Source organism: Marmota flaviventris, chromosome 6 (genome assembly GCF_047511675.1).
Source record: "Marmota flaviventris isolate mMarFla1 chromosome 6, mMarFla1.hap1, whole genome shotgun sequence".
NCBI lineage: Eukaryota > Metazoa > Chordata > Mammalia > Rodentia > Sciuridae > Marmota > Marmota flaviventris.
Window position 1 is genome coordinate 137,784,169 of NC_092503.1, and position 22,827 is coordinate 137,806,995.

At 47.3% G+C, this 22,827-nt stretch overlaps 1 protein-coding gene across 2 annotated transcripts in view; it reads right to left on the reverse strand.

Moving 5' to 3' along the window:
- Slc22a23 (solute carrier family 22 member 23) overlaps positions 1–22,827 on the reverse strand; it is a 179,888-nt gene that overhangs the window by 14,008 nt on the left and 143,053 nt on the right. For both annotated transcript variants that reach the window (XR_011707785.1, XM_027948216.3), the window contains exons 5-9: positions 15,712–15,839; positions 6,731–6,833; positions 4,026–4,258; positions 2,169–2,201; positions 859–982 (exon numbers count right to left, since the gene is read on the reverse strand). Coding sequence is in view for 1 of the 2 variants with exons in the window: in XM_027948216.3 (XP_027804017.1) it covers positions 859–982; positions 2,169–2,201; positions 4,026–4,258; positions 6,731–6,833; positions 15,712–15,839 (621 nt within the window). In the remaining variant the exon portion in view is untranslated. The remainder of the gene's footprint in view (positions 1–858; positions 983–2,168; positions 2,202–4,025; positions 4,259–6,730; positions 6,834–15,711; positions 15,840–22,827) is intronic.

Here is a 22,827-nt window from a genome sequence, read left to right on the forward strand (position 1 = left end):
TAACATTAAATGGTGTCTATCATCCCTAAACTACTTTCCAGGGATAGCACCAGAAGAATGAAACCTCACTTTATGAATTAAAACAAAAGTACTTAGCACACATTAATGACACCTTTCTGGAAAACATGAATTAAGGACAAACTCCATGCGGGCCAGGGTTATGTTCTTATTTACCTGATCTAGTGTTTGGCAAATAGCAGGCTCCCAATAAATCCTTCCTAACTAAATCAAAGCCACTTCCTGGGCTTCCTCTTTCTGAGGCCTTCCTTTGGATTAGTGATTTCTAATCTTTTCAGGCCAGGCCAAAAAAATAGGTCCTTTCTGCTTCCTCTCCCGCCCCCCGGCCCCCCCAGACAGGGTCTTGCTGTATTGCCCAGGCTGACCTTAAACTCATGATCCTTCTGCCTTAGCCTCCAAAGTAGATGGGATTACTGGCCCATGCCACTGCATCCAGCTTCCTTTTGATTTTCAATAGCTTTGTTATTGAGGTCTCTTAGGAGAGCTAACAGCACTGACCTTAGCAGAAATACATGCGTAAGTGATCTGCCTCTCTTTCCCGCTCCCAGTCATTATCATGTTTCCCATATGTGAATAGTTTCCAGCTCCCAATTCCCTGGTTACTTCCTGGACAGGACCAGGGATCAAACTCTCACCTGCCTGTTGGGTGCCTCAGGGTCAGAGTGAAGCTGTCCATCTGGCTGTGAGTCACACAGCTGACACTGCCTGCACACCCAGTACCCTTGTCCAGAAGCCAGGGACAGGGAGAGCTGCTGGGGTTTGTGACACTTGAGCCTGTAGCCAAGGACTCATCTCTGAGTCCCCAGAAGAGAATGTGCTGTGGTATCCCCTGTTACCCACCTTATCACTGTGGGGGTGATCTCTGCACAGAAGAACACACTAAGACTTCCCACCGCATGGGAGGCAAACATGCCCACAATGGAAAACGCAATGGAGAACTTGTCCTTGACGCTGTCACTCATCCCTGGAGGGGATTAAGAAGAAGGAGAAGTGAGGGGGGACAGAAAAGAACGAACAGGAGGGAGCTAGGCCAGGGGTGAGGGGTGCGGAGCATGAGCAGGGAGGGGAGGATAGAAGCCTGGGACAACCCCCAAGGGTTCCCTCCTCCCTGCTGCCAGTGTGCAGTACAGTCAGGGGCATGCGGTTTCCTTTGGTCAGGTAGCACCTCCAGGCTTAGGAGCCTGAAGCCCTCTTGGCAGGGAACTCTTTTGGGCTCCATGAGTCCCTGTCCATCAAGCATGCCAGAGCTACAGTGACCTGAATCCTGCAGCCGGGAGCCATGCCCAGCAGGGAGCAGGCTGGCCATATCCCTGCTGTCTTAGCAGCATCCCTCCTGCCCCAGCTTCCAAAGGAGCCTCCATGATTTCAGCCTTGGGTCTGACCAGCCCATGCCAGGAGGCAGAGCATCTTAGTGTTGATTTAAGAGAACAAGACCTCAAATAACCCCAGAAGAATTCAAGGGCTTGGAGGGAAAGTGCTTAGCTGATCCCAGCGACTCGTCAATGGCACCAGAGCCTAGTTTGCAGAAGGCAGCGTGAAGCATAGCTCATTGGCACGTGTTTGTGGGCCACATGCCTGGGCCCAGCTTAGTCCCCCCCACCCCCAACCAGGATTGCATGGAGGGCAAACACTCCTCAGGGACACTGAGGCATGGGCTTGGGTTGGGCCAGGCAAGTGCGATGGCAGCATGAGGCTCAGGGCAGCCGCTCTGCTGTCCCATGACTGGAGAGCAGCGAGACTGCACTGAGTTGCAAGGGAACAGAGGCTTCCCCCTGGAAGCACGGACTGCCAGGCCCCAGCGCTCCAAGGGCTCTCTGATCTTGTCCAGGCGCTGTCCATGAGACAAAGCAATTTCAGCAGGGGGCCAAGGGCCTGTGCTGACTTTGGGTGCCAGGGGATAGGGAGGGCATGCGTGCCAAGCTGCACAAAACCGGGGAAATAGGAGTGGCTTTCTGTAGCGGCAAGAGCGGGTAGAGAATACAAATGTATGCTTATAGTGTCCAACCTACGGCCAACTTCAGCTGCAATTCTTGGAGGGCAAAGGGAGAAGAAGAGAAAGAAAAAGGAAGCCAGTCTGTGAGTCTTTATGAAAACTCCCACGTGGGTGCATTAAAAGATGAGAATGTGCAGGAACAGCTTTGGGGACTCACCTGAGTCTGGATGCTGGCTGTATTTTCCGATCACTAGGCCCATGGAAACGATGGCACCCATGCCGCACAGGATGACAAAAGTGGGAAGAGAGGGAGAAGGCATGTTAGACATGGGCTAGTGTAGTACGCGCCCACGTGACTTGTTTCTGAGCTAACTCCCTTCTATGTCTGGGATGGCGCCGGCTGCCTGGGCCGTGGAATTCACACTGGACTAAACAAAGAGCTTTTTGTTAAGAAGAGAGGGCTGAAGCCCCACTGGCCTCAGAGCCTGGGGAGAGAATGCAACCCTTCAGAACAGAGACCCTAGTAAATCCAAAGGATGAATTTCCTCACATATAAAGTTATTCCAGGGTTACTGCTCAGGGTCAAAGAGGGCATCTGTGACACCCTGGGGGCAGAGGCATACTGCCACATCTTTCCCAATTGTGTGAGCTCTGCAGAGGCTCCCTGGAAGGGCAGCCAGTGCAATGCTCATCAGGGGGACAGGGACGGAGGGAGAGAGATGCCACCTGTCCATTTCCATCATTAGTCACAGCTGCAAATAGGATCAGTCTCCCTGCAAGGTACTGAATGCATAAGAACCTGCCCAAGTTAGAAAAATATCTCCCGAGTTTGAAACTAGCTGTTTTATAATCCAGTCTGCACAACAGGGCCGCTTCCATCTGGGGTGCACAGGGTCAGTCAGTGAGTCTAACTGACAGCTGGGGCTGGCTTCCCTTGTAAAGGAAGGGGGCATGCCCTAGGGGCATTGATTTACCCACAGTGTCCCCAGCCTGTCCCAGGAGGACTGCCTGGGCATGAGAAGGCATCCTGCTCGTTCGTGTTGTGCTCTGCGCAGGCCCGGGATGAAGTGGTGCTTTTCCACACACAGAGGTGGCTACTTGTTCATGAGGAGCTATAACGAGCTCATTGGAGGGACGAGATGGATTTCCTAGCTTTTCCTTAAATCATTTTAAACACTTTTATCAGGAAATTTCTTTGGTCCAGAGAGAAACTGAAAAATGAGAATGTATACGAAAAAGCAGTGCCCCCCAAGTGAGGGTGTCAAAACAGATTTATTTTCCCCTTAATTTCAGACAAAAGAAACAGGCCCTTTGTTCTTTGTCATGTGATGAATCACACAGAAATAGTCTGCTCATTAGCGAAGCCACATCCACCAGGACTCTGAGGGCCGGGCATGCTGTGGAGTCACAGTGCAGCTGCGAGAACTCTGATTTAGGGCCGAGGAGCTGGGGGAAGAGGCCGGAAGGAAGGCCCAGCATCCTCAGAGGCAGGGACCAGAGACACTCTACTAAAGGACCATCCTTCCCAAAGCAGTTTCTTCAAGCTGTTGACTTTGGAATGAACACTGAGGCCAGAGGAAACGCTCCTCGGGCCTCACCCAGCCCTTCTGTTACAGTTTGGCTCTCAAATGTCCTCAAAAGGCCCATGTCTTGAAGGCTTAGTCACCAACCTGTGGTGCTACTGGCATGTGATGGAAACTTTAGGAGATGCGACCTACTGGGACTGGTTAGGATATCAGGAGCATGTCCTCAAAGGGGCTGCTGGGACACCAGCCCCTAACTCTTCCTCATTCTCTTTTGCTTCTCCTCTACCTGCAACATGAGCTCCACATTGATGTGCCTTGTCCCGAGGAAAAAGGCAGTGGACCAACTGACTGTGGACTGGAACCTCCAACACTGACAGCCAAAGTAAACTTCTCTGTTCTTTAAGCTGATTATCTTGGGTACTTTGTTACAGTAACAGAAAATTAACTGATAAGCCTTCCAAATACTCTTGGTAGTTTTCCAGAGTATTTTCTTCCCTCCTCCAGCACCACCCCCACCTCCACCCTTCCTTTTCCCCTGGCCCACTCACAGTTGAGGAGCCCAAGCTGCAGAAGTGAGGCCAAGGCGGTGAGGATCATGAAGAGCAGCAGCCCTCCCCTGCGCCCGAGGAACCTGACCACCACGCACATGGCCAGGCAGGACGCCAGCGCGATGCTGGCCATGGTATAGTAGTCAGCATAGAAGTTCTCCAGGAGTGGCACCTTCACCTCGTGGCCCATCATGCTCCTGGCAAAGCAGTGGTGGATCCCGTACCCTGTCAGCCTGCGGGAGACACACACACATATACCAGGAGGGGCAGTGGGCAGGCATGCACAGACCGAAGGGAAGCCCTGTCTCCTGGGGGTGACCGGGAAAGAGAGGGAAGCAACTCAATGTGTGAGGGGAAAACGTGCCGTCATCAAATGTGAACCTCTGACAGAGTGGACAGAAGAGCAGACTTCAGAGAAATGTCTGAGAGGCCTCTTGTTCAAATCCGACCTTTCCTGGGAACTGAGGGTGTAAAGCAGAGCTCTTTGTGTGCTCATTTAATCCCACGACAGCCCTGTAAGTGGCCATGCCGACCTCAAGACGGGCAAACAGGCACAGGGCAGTTCTCAGTGGGTCAGTGACAACTGCTCAGATATACTGCCTCTTGGGGTCTCTCCTCCTCTTTGGTGGCTTGGGTTCTGGAAACTTGGGGATCCATCCAGAGAAATACTTATTTCACTCATTACCTCTGGCTTCTCAACCGAGGGAACTGGGACGAGCCGATTAGAAATCAGGCCAAAGGGAGACATTTAGTCTTCAGGAAACACTCTCAGTTATTCTTTTATCCCAGCTTTCCCCTCGCTGTCCTGGGTGTGGTCCTTTACTGCCCCACATGAGCATGAAAACGTGTACCCTAATGTGGCAGACAGATGTCCTCCCAGGAAAACAGGAATGAAAATGTGGCTAAGCACTCCCAGGGAGGTTGATGGTGCCTAGCACATACCTCCGGGGCTCCGAGGGGTCCTGTAGGACGTGGCTGAATCTGAAACACCTGTGATGCCACGAGAGCCCATTCATTATGTCAGCTCTGTCTGTCCCACACCTAAAAATTCCTCTCCCAACCACTCTTTTCACGCTACAGGGAAATCTAAATGCTTTTCATTTGACCTTGAGGATGCATCAAGGTCAACTACAACAGATCCCGCCCCCACAGGGGACAGGCACCCTTGGCCTGGTGAAAGTATTTCCACTCTGGAGATCTTCTACAGGACCCAGCTCCCCTGTGCAACTATTTTATAATCTAGCAATTGATTGGATTTGGTTAGTCTCCTGGGATCCCGTGTCAATTTCTTTTCTTCCTGGCCTGCTGGGATCTCAAGGCAATCTGCTACTTTTTTTTGTTGTTGTTGTTCTGGTAGAAATAAAGCTTATAGCAGGTAATTTTCAGATAACAAAACCAGGGAGATAGAGTCCTCCTCCCCCCTCAGGAATTATAAAAATGGAAACTTGCCATCTTGTCTATGCCAAATTTTGTGATTTTTTTTTTTCAACAGAAAAGTTAGAGAAGTCTTTCCATTCTTAATAGCACCATTAGCCTATCAGGCGTGTGCCTGAGATTGGACAGCAGCGGAGTGATTGTGCCTCGCACTCATGTTGGGTGGCTAAGAGTGCTGGCCTTGATCACTGTGGGGTTATGGTGGGTCATCACATAAGGTTTAAAGAGAGATTAGATTTTTCCTTTTCTATCCTTTGGTGGTAAAATCTTTTGTATCCTTCACAAATGAAATTTAATCTGGAACCTCCAAACTGAGAATTGATTAAATGGAGCTACTTTGACAGAAAAGAGTTGTGGGGAATGACAGGCTCCAACCCTGAGCCTTTCTTTACCTGAAGGCAGGCCTGAGACCTTCTACAGACAAGTGCAAACTCCTCCCCCAGTTCACAAATAATGTGCAAACTCCTCCTCCAATTGACCTTCACAAATAATGTGCAAACCCCTCCCTCCTGATGACAGCTAACCCCTACAGGGAGCTAACTACCCCAGATAAGATCTGACTCTGGTCAGGGAAAGGCAGCTTATTAAGCTATGGGTTGAGACAGGAAGGACTTTTCTGGGTTTATGCTAAGCCCGCTGTGTGAGCAAAGGGCTCCCTTGCAGGGCCCAGCAGGTGGGTGTGTACAGTAGTGTGTGAGAGGCCTCTTGGAGAGCATCTGAGCTGCTCTTGGTTCAGGCTGACCTACCATTATCTGCAGCTACCCCTGGTTGGGGCCTTTGAGCAGGTTGGGGTGCAGGCGTGAGCCAGCAGGGCTGAGGACAGGCACGGAGCATGGTTTGTGGCCTGGGTTGTAGAGCCAGGCAAGGGCCCATCATCTCAAACCCACTCACTTTTTTAAAAAGCAGAGAGAGGGAATTGTTTCTAGGACACATCTGTTGTGCCCTAGCTTGGGCCTCCATCTGGGCTTCCTGTACTTGGGGAGCTCTGGCACTGTGCAAGACACAGGGCAAGATAGCTGGGATAGGGACCACTGGCTGGGGTGCTAGCTGCCCGAGGCTTCCTGGTGGAGTCTAGATATCTTCAAGCCCACAGATAAGTAGCTTTGATGGGGTGTATCACACTTCCCATGACCCCCTTCATAGAGAGCTGGCCTGAGAACAGGCAGGGGGTAAGCTGTGATTCAAAATCCTCTGTAGGGCAGGGAGGAGGATCCTGTACCCCATGCCCCGCCTGCCCCCCACCTGGCTGCATGTGTCCCCTTGTGACTTACGAGTTCACACACAGAACCACGATGTTCTTCCACAGGTTCCGGGTCCCCACCACCTTCACGATGCACACCTTCTTGGGTCTCCGGGAAAGCTCCTTCTCCAGCTCTGCAAGAGACAGACTGTGTGAGACTGGGCAGAATGGAAGATTCCAGTCCAGGCACCACACAGAGGGGAGAAAGCCTTTCGTTCCTTTAACACAGGGATAGGGTCTAGGCTTTTGGGATAGAAATGTACTCATAGGACTCTAACTTTGCAGTTCAAAATCCCCTATAGAGACTGAAAGGGAGCCAAAACATAGTAGTGTAAGTTTCCATTGCAAAGCTTTTTTTTTTTTTTGGGGGGGGGAGGGTTTACCCAGGCAGGGTACATACAAATAAAAAGTGTAGACTCATTTAACTTTTTTCTGAGTATATCACTTGATGATGACTTTCTAGGTTACCCAGGCCCTCATTATGCCCTGGGCAAACAAAACAAATGGCTCTTTTCTTTATAGAATATGTTTGTCACCCATAGCTCAGAGACCCTATTTTTTATCACTGATTTATAATCTCATTTCATTATGATCTGATAGGATGCAAGATTATGCCTTTTTTTTTTTTTTTTTGTATTTGCTTAGACTGGCTTTGTGGCCTAAAATATGGTCTATTTTAGAAAATGTTCCATGTGCTGCTGAGAAGAAAGTATATTTAGTCATTGATGGGTGAAATATTCTCTATATATCCGTTAAGTCTAAATTATTACTTGTATTCTTTAGTCCTGATGCCATGACTGTGGCTATTTCTGTTAGAAATTGCCCATATAGTATGTGGACATTTGAGAGACAAATGAATACGTATGTGCATGTTTTAGTTGACAAAAAGTCTTTGGGATCTGGGGCTGGCGTACAGCTTGGTGGTGGAGCACAGGCTTAGCTTGCCAGCACCCCAAACACAAAACAAAAACAAGACAGACAATGTTTTTACTCAAAAGGATGTGACGGACTATAAAGCTATGACACTGAGACTCTGGTGCGGCTCAGGGTAGCCGGGAAGTCTTTCTGACCGAGTCAAACAGTTGCTCCTATGTCATTGTAACAAGGCCACGAGTCTGCTTACAAATGCTGACTTGGCAATTTAACAGAGAAGATCAAAACAAGGAAAGGCCCCAGCCTCCAGGAGCTGACTGGCCTTTGCCCGTGAGCGGCAGTGTCCCACACTTGGCTTCCTGGGTCCCCTCTCTATTCTCTAGCCAGGGGATGTCCTTGTGGAGTAATCCTCCACTTAGGAACTAAAAAATAAAAGAGACTTCACAGATTGGGAGAGGGAGCCAGTACACTTCAAGACCGTCACAGTCACCAAAAAACAAGGAAAGACTGAGAAATTGTCACAGGTCAGGGGAGAGGGAGATGAGGGATGGAGGTGGGGAGAAGAGATGGCTAACTGTATAAGGGGTCCTGGGTCAGGAGCCACTAATGGAAGAATGGTGACACCAATAAGGCTGAAGGTTGGTAACAGTAGTGTATGCTGGTACTCAGTTTCTTCAGTTTTGACAAAGGTATCATGGAAATAAGAGATGTTAGTCAGGGGCACTTGGAAATCTGTTCTGTCTTAGCAACTTTCCTGTAAATACAAAAAATTTCCAGAATAAGAAATACATTGAAATAAATATCAGAGGCCCCTATCTACTGAGGAAACCTTGAGTGTCTGGGGGCATATATGTCCATCCTCTGTATCTATGGGTTGTCATCCTCAGATCAACTAATCGTGGATCTAAAATGTCAGAAAAAAATTGCCTCTTTACTGAACATGTACAGACTTTTTTCTTGACATGACATTCTCTAAACAATACAACGTAACTATTCACATAGGATTTACATCCAATTAGGATCATGAAGAGTCTAGAGATGAACTAAGGGGTATGGGAGGCTGTGTGAAGGTTCTGCGCAAATACTGCACTCTTTTATAGAAGGAACTTGAGCATCTACAGATTTTAGTATCCAAGAGTGATCCCCAAACCACTACTCCACAGATGTGAAGGATTCCTCTGATTGAGGGAGACCATGCCTCCTGAGTTTCCAGAACTTTCTTCTTTCCCATATTTAGGTGTGGAGATTCAGGTCTGTGCAAACCAGCACAGCTGGCATTTTGCCTGACTATCCACAGACCCCCTCAGCTCCTGAGTTCTCCCGACCTGTATTTTCCCATCAGCAAAAATTCACTAATTTGTGGACACACTTTCTCTATGGTTAAATAACTAAATACACTCTAGTCACTTAATAATAGCGATAGGGACTACAGTCTGACAATGCGATGTTCACATGACTTTGTTCTCAGGCAAACATCACTGAGTGCTCTCACACAGACCTAGATGGTCTGAGGGGCCTCTGGATGCCATGGAGAGATGCGGAAAACACCAGACAGACGAGGCTGCTTGCTGGCCTCACAGTAGACTGTTTTATAGTCAACCATTTGTTTTCAATAAGGAAGACATTCTATAAAAGTATACTATATGTAGTAAACACATGAACCAGTTTACTGCCATTATCGAGTACCATGCATGGTACGTAACTGTATATGCTCTACTCTTATACGACTGGCAGCACAGTAGGCTTGTCACAGGCATCATCACAAACACGTGAGGAATGTGTTTTGCTGTGATGTTATACAGCTAGAATGTTTAGAAATTTTTCTGCTCTGTTAAAATCTCATGGGGCTGCTGAGGTTGTAGCTCAGTGGTTGAGCTCTTGGCTCACATGAGTGAGGCACTGGGTTTGATCCACAGCACCCCATTAAAAAATAAATAAATAAAATAAAGATTGGGTCCATGGATAACTGAAAAAAATATTAAAAAAAAAAAAAATCTCATGGGACCATAGCTGTGTATGAGGTCCTCCATTGACCCAAACATTGTTATGCAGTGTATGACTATTTCTCTTAAGAGCCTGGAAATATGAATATCAGATACTTTTACATTCAATGATGTAGGTATCTTCACTGTTGTAAAACTCATCAGAAATCAACCATAATCGCTGTGTTTTCTCACCAGGTAAATCTTCCATGGAAATTTAATTATTCATTAACAAGTTTATATACATTTGAAGTTGTTCCTTTTTAAAAATGTGGCCCATGCTTAACTGCTAATGCATTATTGTGTATGAAATACAATGTTAAAGAAGCTGTAGCAATTGAATTATGATCTGAGTTGTTTTTTTTTTTTTTTTTTAAATAACATTAAGCCTTAGAGCTCAGTCTAAGAATTGACTACAGTGTATGTAGGTAACCACATTACTCTAAGTGGAATTAAATTAACCTTTGCAGGGATATTGATACTCTGTCAGGCTCTGTTACTCCCATCACCCTCCTATCAGCAACAACATGAAACTCCCTCAGCACGAAGTGTGTTCTTCTGGGATAAAATCCACAAGCTGGGAGTTGTAAGAAAATTTAGCTGACTTCTGAGACCCCATGAGGTCACTGAAGAGAAGAGACCTTTTGTCTCTCTAGTTAAGAGATGCAAATCTAAACTCCTTGCAGATGGAAATAAAAGGAGAGGGTGGGAAGACACCTGGATAATCCATGGGACACAAGCCTCAGGGACATTGCTGCTAAAGGTGTGCCTCATGCTGTCCCCTTCCCAAACTCTTTAACTCTCTTGATCTACAGTCATTAGAAGAATTTCAAATGGAGACACAGGTAGAGCCTACTTAATTTGATCAAACAGGTGCAGCCCCCCCTTGCTCTGCGTTTCCCTGCCCCTGTGTGGCAGCAGCAGAGGTCTGGGTGTGGTGAGGGCCTAAGGAGCCCGGATGGAAGCTTGGCTTTGTGTTTCCTGGGGAAAATCATCTACAGTGTCTTCCCTTAGCTGAGTTTTCAGTTACCTGCAGTCAATGGTGGTCTGAAAATATTAAATGGAAGTTTCTAGATATTAGCAATCCATAAGTTGTAAATAACTTTCATTACAGTGTATTAATTGTTCTACTTTGCTATGAGTTATTATTGTTATAATCTCTCACTGTGCCTATTTGGAAACCCCACTTTATCACAGGCATACCTATAGAGGGAAAAAACAAAGCCTGTCCAGGGTTTGGTGCTCTCAGTGGTTTTAGTCACCCACTGGGGTCCTGGAATGTCCCTCTGCCTTGTGGCCATGGAGGACCATGTTCATGCTGTGAGCCTGGCTCTTATCTGTTAAGTGAGACAAAGTGCTGCCCTAAGGACCAGATGCAGGAAGGCGTCAAGGCATCTGCACAGCACCCCCAGCCCTGTGTCTGCTGACTGCACACGCCCTGGCTTCTCCCCACCAACGGTGGGAGGCAGAGGTGGCCTTGCAGACCCCTGGAAGGTGGTCACCGCCTCTCCACATTGGAAGCTCTGGGTGTGAGAGGCCAACTAGTCTTTCCAAGGCCAGCAGAGGGAGAAGGCAGAGGCAGCTCACCCCGCAGCAGGTGCAGGAGGTGCACCAGGGCTCTGCGTCGGTCTGCAGGGCGGTCGGTGTGTGGGGAGCCGGACTTGCTTTGGTGCTTGAGGACAAGGCTAATGTTAGCAGGGAAACTGGAGAATGGCAGTTATAGAAATGAAAAGCAAGAAAAGGCAAAAAGAGAAGTGGGGGTGGGGGAGAAAAATAGAAACAGGAGAAGGAGGAGGAGGAGGAGGAGGAAGAAGAGGAGAAGGAAGAGGAGAAGGGAGAGGAGGAGGAGGAAGAGGAGAAGCTGCACCACTGCCATAAAAGCTATGGAAAAAAATGTACACCCAAAGCACCAGGGCAGCGGCTCTGAGGCCCCAGCCCACGTTCTGAAGTAGACGTTTGCTGTCTCTGTACTGTGTGGCCTTCAGCCCCCAGGTAGTGATTTAGAATGGTGGCCCTTGGCCACTAGAGCAACTTTGCCTTCCAAGTCTTATCATAGTCACTCCAGACAGCTGAATTTCAAAATCTACCCACATTCTCAACAACTGACCCAGCACTGCAGATCCCTGCCATTGTCTGATACGTGACTCCCCTAACCCAACGCTCTGCGGAGAGGGGCAAGAAGTCATGCGTCAGAGGGGTCAAAAGCAAGGGTCAGGTGTCAAATCTGTTTCATCACTTGTGAGTGATGTGACTTTGGGCAGGTTACCTAATGCAGAGGACACAGAGGTGTCCTTATTCTGGGACCCTCTAGTCACTGAAGGCTCTGAACTGACTGGTAAGACAAAGAATGAGGCAGGTGAGGGCAAGGCCCGGCTCTCCCTGGCTCTGAGAGCCACCTGTCCAGAGCAGGCTGGCTCCTCTAGCGGGGCTGCCCAGAGGAGAGGACAAAGGACACTGATTCCTCACTCATGGCTCTCCCCCAAGAAGGGAAAGAAGGAAGTTTGTTCTCCGGGCTTCCTTTCTCTAAGACTTCCTTTCCACGGGGCAAACTTGGGGATGGTGGGAAGAGGGATTTGCCTCTTTGGGCCTGAACTGAGGTTCTCCCCCATCACAAGGCTGTGTCGTGGAGTAAATGCACATCAAGGGTTTTCCCCAGGCCCCGTGGCTCTTTGCTGGCCTTGCCATTACTAAAAAGCAAGGGGCTGATCCTGCGTCTTATGCTAGGAGTTTTCTGCAGTGAGCGACAGCACCAATATGGCCTCATTTGGAACCATCAAGGCTTCTACTTCTGTTATAAGTTTTCAAAATATTGGGAGTTATGACCTGGGAAGGAAGGAATGCTGTCATATTTGGGCATGTCATGTGACACGGAGAGAATGACACTCAGGAATACATCCGAGTGTCTGAAGTAATTCAGCTGCAACACACCACTAAGAACATCAGACATGCTCGATGATAAACTGAAGATAGCTTTAAAAGAGGAATGGAAATGGAAAATTCTGGAACAAAAGGTTTTCTTCTAGCATAAATCCAAGGTTAGGATGCACTAATAGGGGCATGAGCAGTCCCCCTCCACCCCCACACACCTAGAGCTACATCCAAGTCACTCATGTAACCAGAGGTGACAGAATGAGCAGCCCTAACCCTTCCTGGTGACAGAGGATTGGATCTGTATATTCCATAAATATTCATGGAACTCCTGGTACATGTCAGGTCTTCTTGGGTGCAAGGGGTACAGCAGCCAGCTCTGCAGACCAGCTCTACCTGACCAAGCCTCACAGCTCTGCAGGGGTGGCAGGCACTAATGAGGAGTCCTACAAATCCTTCATTACAGCCAGCCTGAGGGGAAATGGGGAAGTGTGGCAGCAATATTCATGCACAGCTGGGGGCTGACTTGAGCTCTGAGGAGTCAGCCAAGATGGGAGAGAGGAAAGGGGACTTTCCTGGGGTGGGCCCTGTGGGGAAGCATGTGGGAGCCCAACAAAGGCCAGCTGTCTGCGGGAGGTAGGCAGAGACCAGGCAGGGTTCCTGCTTGGAGGATGCAGGGATCTATCCTAAAGGCCCAGGGAGGCTGCGAGAGAGTTTTAAAGCAGGAGTTGATGTGACCTGAGGATATTTGATCTGGCTGCAGATAGAAGGGACAGCAAGGAGGATGAGCAGACCAGGTAGTGCATTTAGCTGGTTGGAGTGGGCTGAGTAAGAGACCAGGAGTGGGTTAGGAGACTACAAGTGATGGGAAGATGATTTCAAGCAGAAAAATGTATCAGTGGACGAAGATGGAAATGGCAGCTTTGGCCAGATATAAGAGACCTGCTGCATCCCCCAAGTGCTCCCCAGTTTTGCTCGAGGCTGTCATCAAAGCCCTTGACAGTCAGGAGGCGACAGAGAGCCAGAAGCAGATGTGAAGTTAGTGCCCCCCAGACAGAGCTCTGTGACGACAGGTCCCTGGTGGAGGTGAAGCTTTCTCCTGTGTTAAGTGTCAAGTGTACCAACCACCCTGCCCTGCCTCCTGGCCGGCACTGCAGAATAGAAATGAGCACGAACAAAGCCCATAAGCAAGGAAATAATTAATACTCCTTTCCAAAAACAGGAGGGAAATGAATCAGTGTAATTAGGATTGAGGAAAGAAGCTTTTCCCAGGCAATATTTTAACCCGCAAGAAGTGAAGTATGATAATTTAATTAGGGAAAGGCAAGTACAAAAGTACCGTAAGACACGAGAGCATGAACCTGCTAATGAAAGAGGCCTGGAGAAATTTGGGGAAGCTCTGGGGATGACCCAAAGCCAGCAAATCTGGATCCAAGGAAAAAGCTTAATATAATACTCCTTCCTTCCCACACATCTCCAAGGTTTCCTTCCTCTCTGAGAGCAGCACAGTGATGCCACTTCTTGGGTTCAAGTTCCAGTTCTACTACCTAGCAGCCATGTGACCTCCGTTTCACAACAAGGCCACTTAGTCTCTGTGTTTCAGTTTCCTCATCTGCAAATGGGGACAATTATAGTTCCTCCCTCATAGGACTGTTGGGAAGAAATGGCTTCATACATGTAAAGCATTTAGGATTAAATACATGAGTCAATACTTGCAAATCATTTAGAAATGCGACTGCCATATAAACACTATGTGTCATCTTGTCTGCTATCCTTGCGCCCGGATCACAGGGACCACAGATGTTCCCTTGAGGTGCTAGCACTCTGCACATAGAACAGACCAGGCTCCCATCTTTCATGCCAGAGAGGACAGGATTTTGGGTCGACCTGTATTCTCCTCTGGGGCTGAGGGCTGGTAGAACACACCTTGCCCAGCATGTGGTGGTGGCCCAGTTGGCTGTCCTCCAGGTGGAGGTAGAGATGGCATCCTGGCTGAGCAGCAGTACCCGTGGCACTTCTACCAACCCAGATTATCAGATCTTCTGATTCAGGAGTCTAATGGGAAGGCAGCTAGACATTTCTCTGTTCTGGTCCCTTGTCCCTTTCTTATGGGGAATGGAGACCTGCAGGGTACGTTCTCCTACCTGGCGCAGGTCCCTGCTCACTGTGCCTTGAAGCCAGGTTCGCCCAGCCATTCCCACTTCAGTCACTCACCACCGCTCTCCATCCCTCTGTCCTGCTGTTCCACCCCTGCCTCTGAGTGCCCGTGGATCCACTTCCTGTCGGCATGCAGGCTCTAACTTCAAGACCCCTGAGGGCAAGCCTTGGCCTGTTTCCCTCCTTGCTCTATCTAGAACAGTGCCTGACATACAGTGGGCATTTAGTAGGTATCTGTTGAATGAATGAACAGTCATAACAAGGATTTCTGCTGGTGGGGGAAATGTGCACACTCTCCTGGACAAGGACCTGTCGATTATTTTCCTAGGAAATTTTACAGTAACAATGTATACCAGGTCTTCAGGATAGGGCATTTGGGTCTACAGTGTCTTTCAGAAGTCTGTCTGTACAACACTTATCCCATGATCTCTTCTTTAAATCTAAGTTCTCAGGGCTTATTCACATCTTCTAGGTCCACATCTCTGGGTCCAAAGAGGGGTCCAGGAATCTGGATGTGAACAATCTTCTGGTAATATTTATGGATCCCCACTTTACAGCCCCACCTAGCTTGTGATTCACAATGCCTCTGATTCATAAGAATCCAATGGATCTGAACCACTATACAAGAACAGTATGGTTTTCCAGTTCTTCCATTGCCCAGCAAATAGGTCATGGCCAGAAATAGACAAAGGCCAGCTCTCTGAAGGTCATTATTAGGAAAAGAGAGGTCAGGAAGGCGATAGTAGATATGCATCCCAAGTCAGGGCTTTGGTGGCTTTTAAATCTGAAAGGGCAGGAAGTTCAGGCAGGTCAGGCTGAGTGCCACAAGCCCAATATACACAGTGAAGATCAGGTGTGTATTAGGCTCATACCCCACTTCTAGATTTGGAAGGGCAATGTGAGCACTATAATGTGTTGAACGTCATCATGAAAGAAACCAACACCCAGAAAGGGGAGAGAATTTCAGTTTGCTCTAACTCCTAGCCTCTAGATGTTACTGCTGCCTTTCTTCAAATCACTGGTTGCAGAAGAACTGAACAGAACAGCTGCTTGGTACAGAAAAACCAGCCCAGGAATCATGGCCTGCTCCACGGAGACTCTGGACACCTTCGCCAGCCCACAGTCTACTTACCGGGCATCACGCCCTTGATGTCGCTCTCAGGGCTCATGCAGTTCTTCTGGGTGAAGTGCAGGATCAGCTTCTTTGCAGACTCAAACTGCTGGGTAGCCATCAGCCACCGGAGGGACTCGGGGAATATCCTTCAAAGACACAAAGGGAATTGTTGAATGTCTTCTGGTTCTGCAGGGGGCCGAGGAGAAGGGCTTTAGGTGTGGCCTGCTGCCCATGGAATGGATTCTCTTCAGCCTAATGGGGGAGACAAGACTATAGGCACTGAGACGTGTCCAATTTTCTTGTAGAAAGTATGAAAATCAAAACGTCAAAAATGTGGCCAATATGAAAACATTCTATCAACCGTGTCAAGGAATCAGTGTATACCTTTCAAAATAACGTGTGTGTGTGTGTGTGTGTGTGTGTGTGTGTGTGTGTAAGTGCTGGGGATTGAACCAAGGGCCTCGTGCATGCTAGGCAAGTGCTCTACCACCCAGGCCAGCCATGGATTTCTAAAACATGTATAACCAATTCACTGAAGCATTCTTTTGTTGTGTTTTGCCATAAAATACAAATAGAATAATTTTAAGTTTAAAAACTTATTCCTAAAACAAACCAACCTGACTGTTATTTGCAGTTTTTGCATGTTTGAAGGCTTAGTCTGACAGCTTGCCTTCAGGATTATTTCAGTATTGCTACTAACTGCATGTTATTTCTCCCAGAAATGAAGCCCCCACATAGTTGTTTTCAAGTTTTATCAGCAACAGATATATATATATATATATATATATATTTTTTTTTTAAAGATTATAATCTTGTGCAAAGCCCCAATAGGAGAGAAGAAAGAACTTCCCCCTGGTGCTTTGTTGTCAATTAATTGATTTTGTGGTGAAGTGTGTAGCCCAACACTTAGGAGAATGGACATGGCTGTGTGCCAGTAAAACTTTATTACAGGCAGCAGGCTTGGGAGTGACAAAAAGTGGAAATCAACACTAAGGACGGTAGTCCCAGCTTCCTGTGGCCGGGATGTTCTAGTTACCAGCCTATTTTAGTTTAGTTACATAGTATCCGGACAGTCATGATGGACACTGATGAGAAGCTACTGTAACGACCTAACCCCTCCCATGCCAGCCCAGGGGAGTCCAATTGAATGAACCCAGCAGCTAGAAAAAGCATTACTGGTTCCCAGCGGCTTGGGAGGCTGAGGCAGAAATATCACAAGTTCAAAGTCAGCCTCAGCAAAAGTGAGGCACTAAGCAACTAGGGCCAGGGATGGGGTTCAGTGGTTGAATGCCCGAGTTCAATCCCTGGTACCCCCCATCCCCGCCAAACAAAAAGCATTACTGGTGCTGTGTCTGAAAGCTGGTGATGGAAAGCGACAGTAACACACATTTTAACTTGAAGGCACTGATTCTTTGTTAATCATCAGAATTTAATATCTGTCTCACTGGCCTCTAGTTATAAAAGTTGCGAATAGCATAATTTAAGCAAATAGAAACACATAGATATAACATGACATATGCTATAAATATTAAAATCTAGCATTTTAAAAATCAAATCTTTTCTTTATAATGCAATAATTTAAGCATTTATAATGCAATAATTTATGCTGACCCCCCCCCCTGTAGTTTGAAGGTCTCATGTGTTGTATTTTTATCTTTCTATCTGCATGTAATGTCTTTTTCTAATTTCTTGAGATGGCTATAGATCATTAACATTCATTTTTTTCAACATATGTATTTAAAACTTCAAAATTTCACCTAAGTATCCTGTTAGCTACATCTGTGATTTGATTCTAAACACCTTACGATTTTCATTAGAGTTTTCTCTTACCTAAAAATATACAAATAAGTTAACCTGACAGGCCAAGTTATTTTGCAGGTGGCCTCTGAAGCACTAAAGGATGATATACGAAGAGGAAGTTTGTGTCTTTTACAAATAAATTAACACTAATTAAATCATGGGCCCTAATTGCATGGTTGGGAAGATTTTGACAATCCAGGCCATAAACAAATGCTATGCCGGGGAAGAACTAGGCCCGGGGATGGGGGAAGAACTAGGCCTGGGGGTGGAAGCAACCACCGGGGGCAAGGCTACACCCCACCACCCAAGCCCTGGGGCCAGGAGCCTGGAGCACTTGAGTCTCCACCGCAGACCTCCAGGTTACATTGCTCCAGCCATCTCACAACCTGTTCCTGCACTCATCCTTGAGCTTTCCCCACAGGATGGAGGCTACCATGATAATGTGCTTGCCCCACAGAGTTTTGGTCCCTAGATTCAGGAGGTGAGTGAGGGCTCAGGGAAAATATGAAGAGTCCTGTATTTGAGTAGCATCATTCTGTCTTCCAATAAAGCCCTGCATCATGCACACAGGCAGACATTTCAGACATTTTTGTTCCTGGAGTTCTATCAATCTAGGCACTGAATCCCAGGAGGACAGTGTTACACCCACAGAACCCTGACCTTCAGGAGAAGATTCTTTTCTGTTTCAGAGGCACAGGCAGTGACCAGAGCCCCAACCCAGAGGATTCACCTGCAGGCTAGGGATGCCAAGGTTGACAGGCCTCTGGGGCGCTGCCTAATCCCCCCAGTGGCCATGTACTCCCTAGCACACACTGGTTCTGAAGACATCAGAACGGATAACTAAAAACCAACTACAGTAAATAGACATCCTTATGAGAAGTGACCATGAGCACATTCCTTTCTAGACAATCTCTGAGAACCGTAGAGCCTGTAGGACAGGTTCCCAGGAGGGCACCCATTTCAAAGGCATGGTGGGTCCTCACAGTTGAAGTGGGAGTGGCCTTAGAGCTCCAGCTTTCACGGGCCACCAGATTACTTTTTTCTAGTGTCCTGAGCATTGACCCTACACATCTACCTCAGAGGGGTACATTCTTGTCCTCACATTTTGCAGAAGGAGACCTTTGTAGATAATTAAGGTAAAACATACAAGTGTATGCATATGTGTGTACACACACACACACACGCACACACACACCCTTATGAGAGAGTCAGACAGAAGCCTGTAGAGCCTGAGACATGTTGGGGGCAACTGGAGAAGGTGGTCCAGGGCTGTCAGGAGAGGTGGCTCTGCTGGGCTGTCTGGTGTAGGTACTGCAAGATCCTGGGCATTATGAAGTGCTATTAGTCTGCTGTGAATGGAAATCAGAAATATCGCTCTCCCTGGAGATGTGGGCAGACTCCTGGTAGCCACACAATTGTCTCCAGTGGCAGATGGCTCTGAAAACCACCTGAGTGGACTGATGGTTGTCAGGTTCTCTATCAGTCTCCCATGTGGAGCTCATTAGTAGTGGTACTATCATTAACCCATTTTATAGATGGGAAAACTCAGGCAAAGAAAGTTCAAGTACACTGCCCAGGTTCACACAGCTGTTAAATGGCAGGTGGGGATTTGAAGGCCAGTGGTCTGGACTGGAGGGTCCACACCGGTAACCTTGGAGGACACTGGCAAGCCAGCAACTGGCATTGGGATTGTCATTCAGCAATCTTCCCCAGGCCTTCTAGAATGCTACTGGCCCAAAGGACGAACGAGTGGAAAACTTATATTTTATGAGGGGCTCGCTGTATTTAAATTTACTGCAAAGTCATCAAGAACTCATTGCACTGTTGGCCTCCGAAGGAGCCCAGAGAAGGTTGCTTCAGTTTGGAGAACGCGCAGTATGGCCACATGACGGGAAGTGAATGGAATCTCTCCTGACTAGTACATAATGTAATAATGCCACGCAAATTAAAAAACCGGCCAGTGGCCCAGGACCTGGGAGGAACATAGCTGAGCCTTTGATATTTTCAACAAAATAATAAAAAATGCACAGGAGGCAGCTGGAGGCCACATCTGCTGGGTACACTCTTAACATGTGGATGGTGACCAGGAGGATGACTTCTGCAGCTGTCAGAGGTGATGAGGCCTAAGAGCCATAATGGCTTTCCTGGCAGATGGCTTTCTAATTGGCTGCCAGAAGCGGCTTTGGCCAGGATGGCTGTACTTTTTTCTTTCAAATCTTTGTACCTATCATCACAATGTACCTATGCTGCAAGGGGAGAGGTACAAGCCAGGGGAGTCCCAGGCACCAGAAAAGATAAGTTGGTTAGTTTGCTATGGCCACGGCCCCAAAAGAGTGGAACTGGAAATTTTCAGAGCTGAAAGTATTTAATTCTTTTCTACATGGTGGTTTTCATATTCCATTTTACAGATGGGAAAACTCAAAGAAAGTTCAAGGATGTTGCTTAGGATCACCCAGCTACTGAAAGGCAGAATTGGATACTATTGTGACACAGTCACATCAATGTTTATAGCAGCTCAATTTACAATAGCTAAACTGTGGAAGCAACTTAGATGCCCTTCAATAAATGAATGGATAAAGAAACTGTGGTATATATACACAACGGAACATTATTAGCATTAAAAGAGAATAAAATTATGGAATTTGCAGGTAAATGGATGGAGTTGGAGAATATCATGCTAAGTGAAGTAAGCCAATCCCAAAAAACCAAAGGCCAAATGTTCTCTCTGATAAGTGGATGCTGATCCATAATGGGGGGAGGGAGCATGGGTAGAATGGAGGAACTTTGGATTGAGCAAAGGGGAGGGAGGAAAGGGGAGGGGTATCGGGGTAGGAAAGATGGTGGAATGAGATGGGCATCATTACCCTAGGTACATGTATGACTCGACATATGGTGTGACGCTATATCACGTACAACCAGAGAAATGAAAAGTGTGCTCCATTTGTGTGCAATGAAACGAAATGCATTCTGTTGTCATGTATAACTAATTAGAACAAATAAAAAAAAAATTTAAAAAAGGCAGAACTGGTATTTGAACCCCAAGAGTCTGACTTGAAAGATTTTTCAGGTTGGAAAGACCTGATCTCAACTTTCACACCTGACAAGTGACCAGTTGGATTGCTCCAAGATGGGAGGTTCATTGATTCCTGGGTTTCCTGCAGGAAGAACGTGGGCCTGCTAATTCCAATGTGGGAAGTAGAGGTTAGGAGTGCTGCAGAGCAAGGACAGAGCCTTGCAGGATGCAAGGTGGAGGATATTTTTCTCTTTGCTTCTAAAAAAATGTTCAGGATGAGGATGCTTGCTACAGCACAATGTTCCAGCAGAAGCCACACAGGACCATGCAGAAGCAGGCAGAAGCTCTGCTGGGCTGGGTGTGCCTGAGGACCCCCTGGCATGGGGAGAGAGGGTGCTGACTGTGGATAGCTGCCTCTCACCAGCACATTTTGAGTTCCCAGGTGTGGTGCTGATCCAGTGATGGAGAGGTGAGAAGACATGTCCTCCAGCCTGTGCAGGCTGCTCGCACAGCAGATGTAGGTGGATGGACTGTGAGCAGGCTGAGCAGACAGACAGCACGGGGAAGCACTGTGTTGCATTCACGGCACTTGCCAGTTTACTACCAAGCCCGACTGGGTGTACAGCCACAGTAGCACACACAGGAGCTGTCCTCCCTGGAAACTGGCTCTCCAGGTCATCTTGGACTCTTAGATCTATCTTTTCCCAGCAGAAGTCCCTAGGGGAATGTGAGCAGAAGGCTAAACTGTCCAAAGGACCTCCTGCCCCAAGGAATTGGATCGGGGTCCCTTTGAGAAATATGTCTGGGGATGGTTAGAAGGTCTACAATACCTCAGTCACAATTCCAGAACCCTCAAAACCTGCTGTTGAACTTGGTAACAATACCCAAACTGGGCCTGAGTCCAGTGGAGGCACAGCCAGACCTGGACATGTGTGGATTTAGCCTTCACTCATCTCTCCTCATGGAGCCCCACGGGCAATTCATTGTAGAGATGCCCGTATGTCGGATGCCAGACTGTGGCTGCAGACCCTGATACACGTTCAACAGTCAGCTCAGCAATGGTGAAGCTGCATTTGAACCATGTGATGTCACATGCTGTGTATCTATTAATGCAGGGCTGCGTGGTAGGTGCCCTACATGACATGAGTCACTTCATGACATTGTCCCAGCAACAGCCAGAGGTGGGATGATCATCAGTGAGTTAGAGCTGAGTGAACTGGGACAAGAGTTTGGCTATGGAATTCTTAACTAAGCAAATCACAGATAAATCCATTCTCTACCAGACACTATCAATGGATGGTGGGGTAAACCAAATGTGGTATATACACTACAAGAATATTATTCACCCTTAAAAAGGAAGGAAATTCTGATACATGCAATGCTAGGGCTTGAATGTGTCCCAAGATTTCATGTGTTAGAAACTTAATCCCCAAGTGAATATGCTGAATGGAGAAGGAAACCTTGGGAGGTAAGATTAGATAAGGTCATGGGTGGGGATTCCCATGAAGGAACCGATGGCTTTCTAAGAGCTCTGTCTTGCCATGTGATGCCCTCTATCATGTTATGATACTCTAAGAAGGCCCCTGCCTTAGAAAAGCACAGAGCTCTTGGACCTCCCAGTCTCTAGAAAGAAGCTAAATAAACCTCTATTTTTTATAAATAAACCCAGTCTCAGGTACTTTGTTATAGCAACAACAATAGACTAAGAGTAAACCTTAGGGACATTATGCTCAGTGAAATAAGACACAGGAAGAAAAAACTACTTTTGATTTCACTTATAGAAGGTACCTAAACTCAGATTCATAGAGATAGGAAGCAGAAGGTTGGCTGCCAGGGCCTGAGGATGGGGATAGGGAATGTGGAGTTGTCATTAAAAGGTTTGGAATTTCAGTTTTATAAGATGAAAATGTTCTACAGAAGAATTGTGGGATGGTTGCACAACAGTATGAATGGGGCCATTAAGATGGACACTTTAAAATGGCTAAATAGGCAAATTTTATGTATATTTTGCCACAAGTTAAAAAAAATTACACAGAAGATAAAGGTCCTTCTTGATCTTCGACTCCAACTGGGTTTCCCCTGCACTGCCCCTCTCATAGGCCCTCTCGAAGCTAACCCCTTGGCACAAAGAGCATGGAGGGTCATTTCTTTCCTCTGCTATATCACAGTGCCCCATGTTTCAGTTTCACTCTTTAAAATTTCCAGACTGGCACACATTTGCCCCCCTGGTGATCCCAAGACCCCTGCTCTGTGTGCTGTGCCCCATGGCCCGCTCCTGGAGGTCTTGGATAAACTCGCACTAACCTATTGTTGAGCTGCGG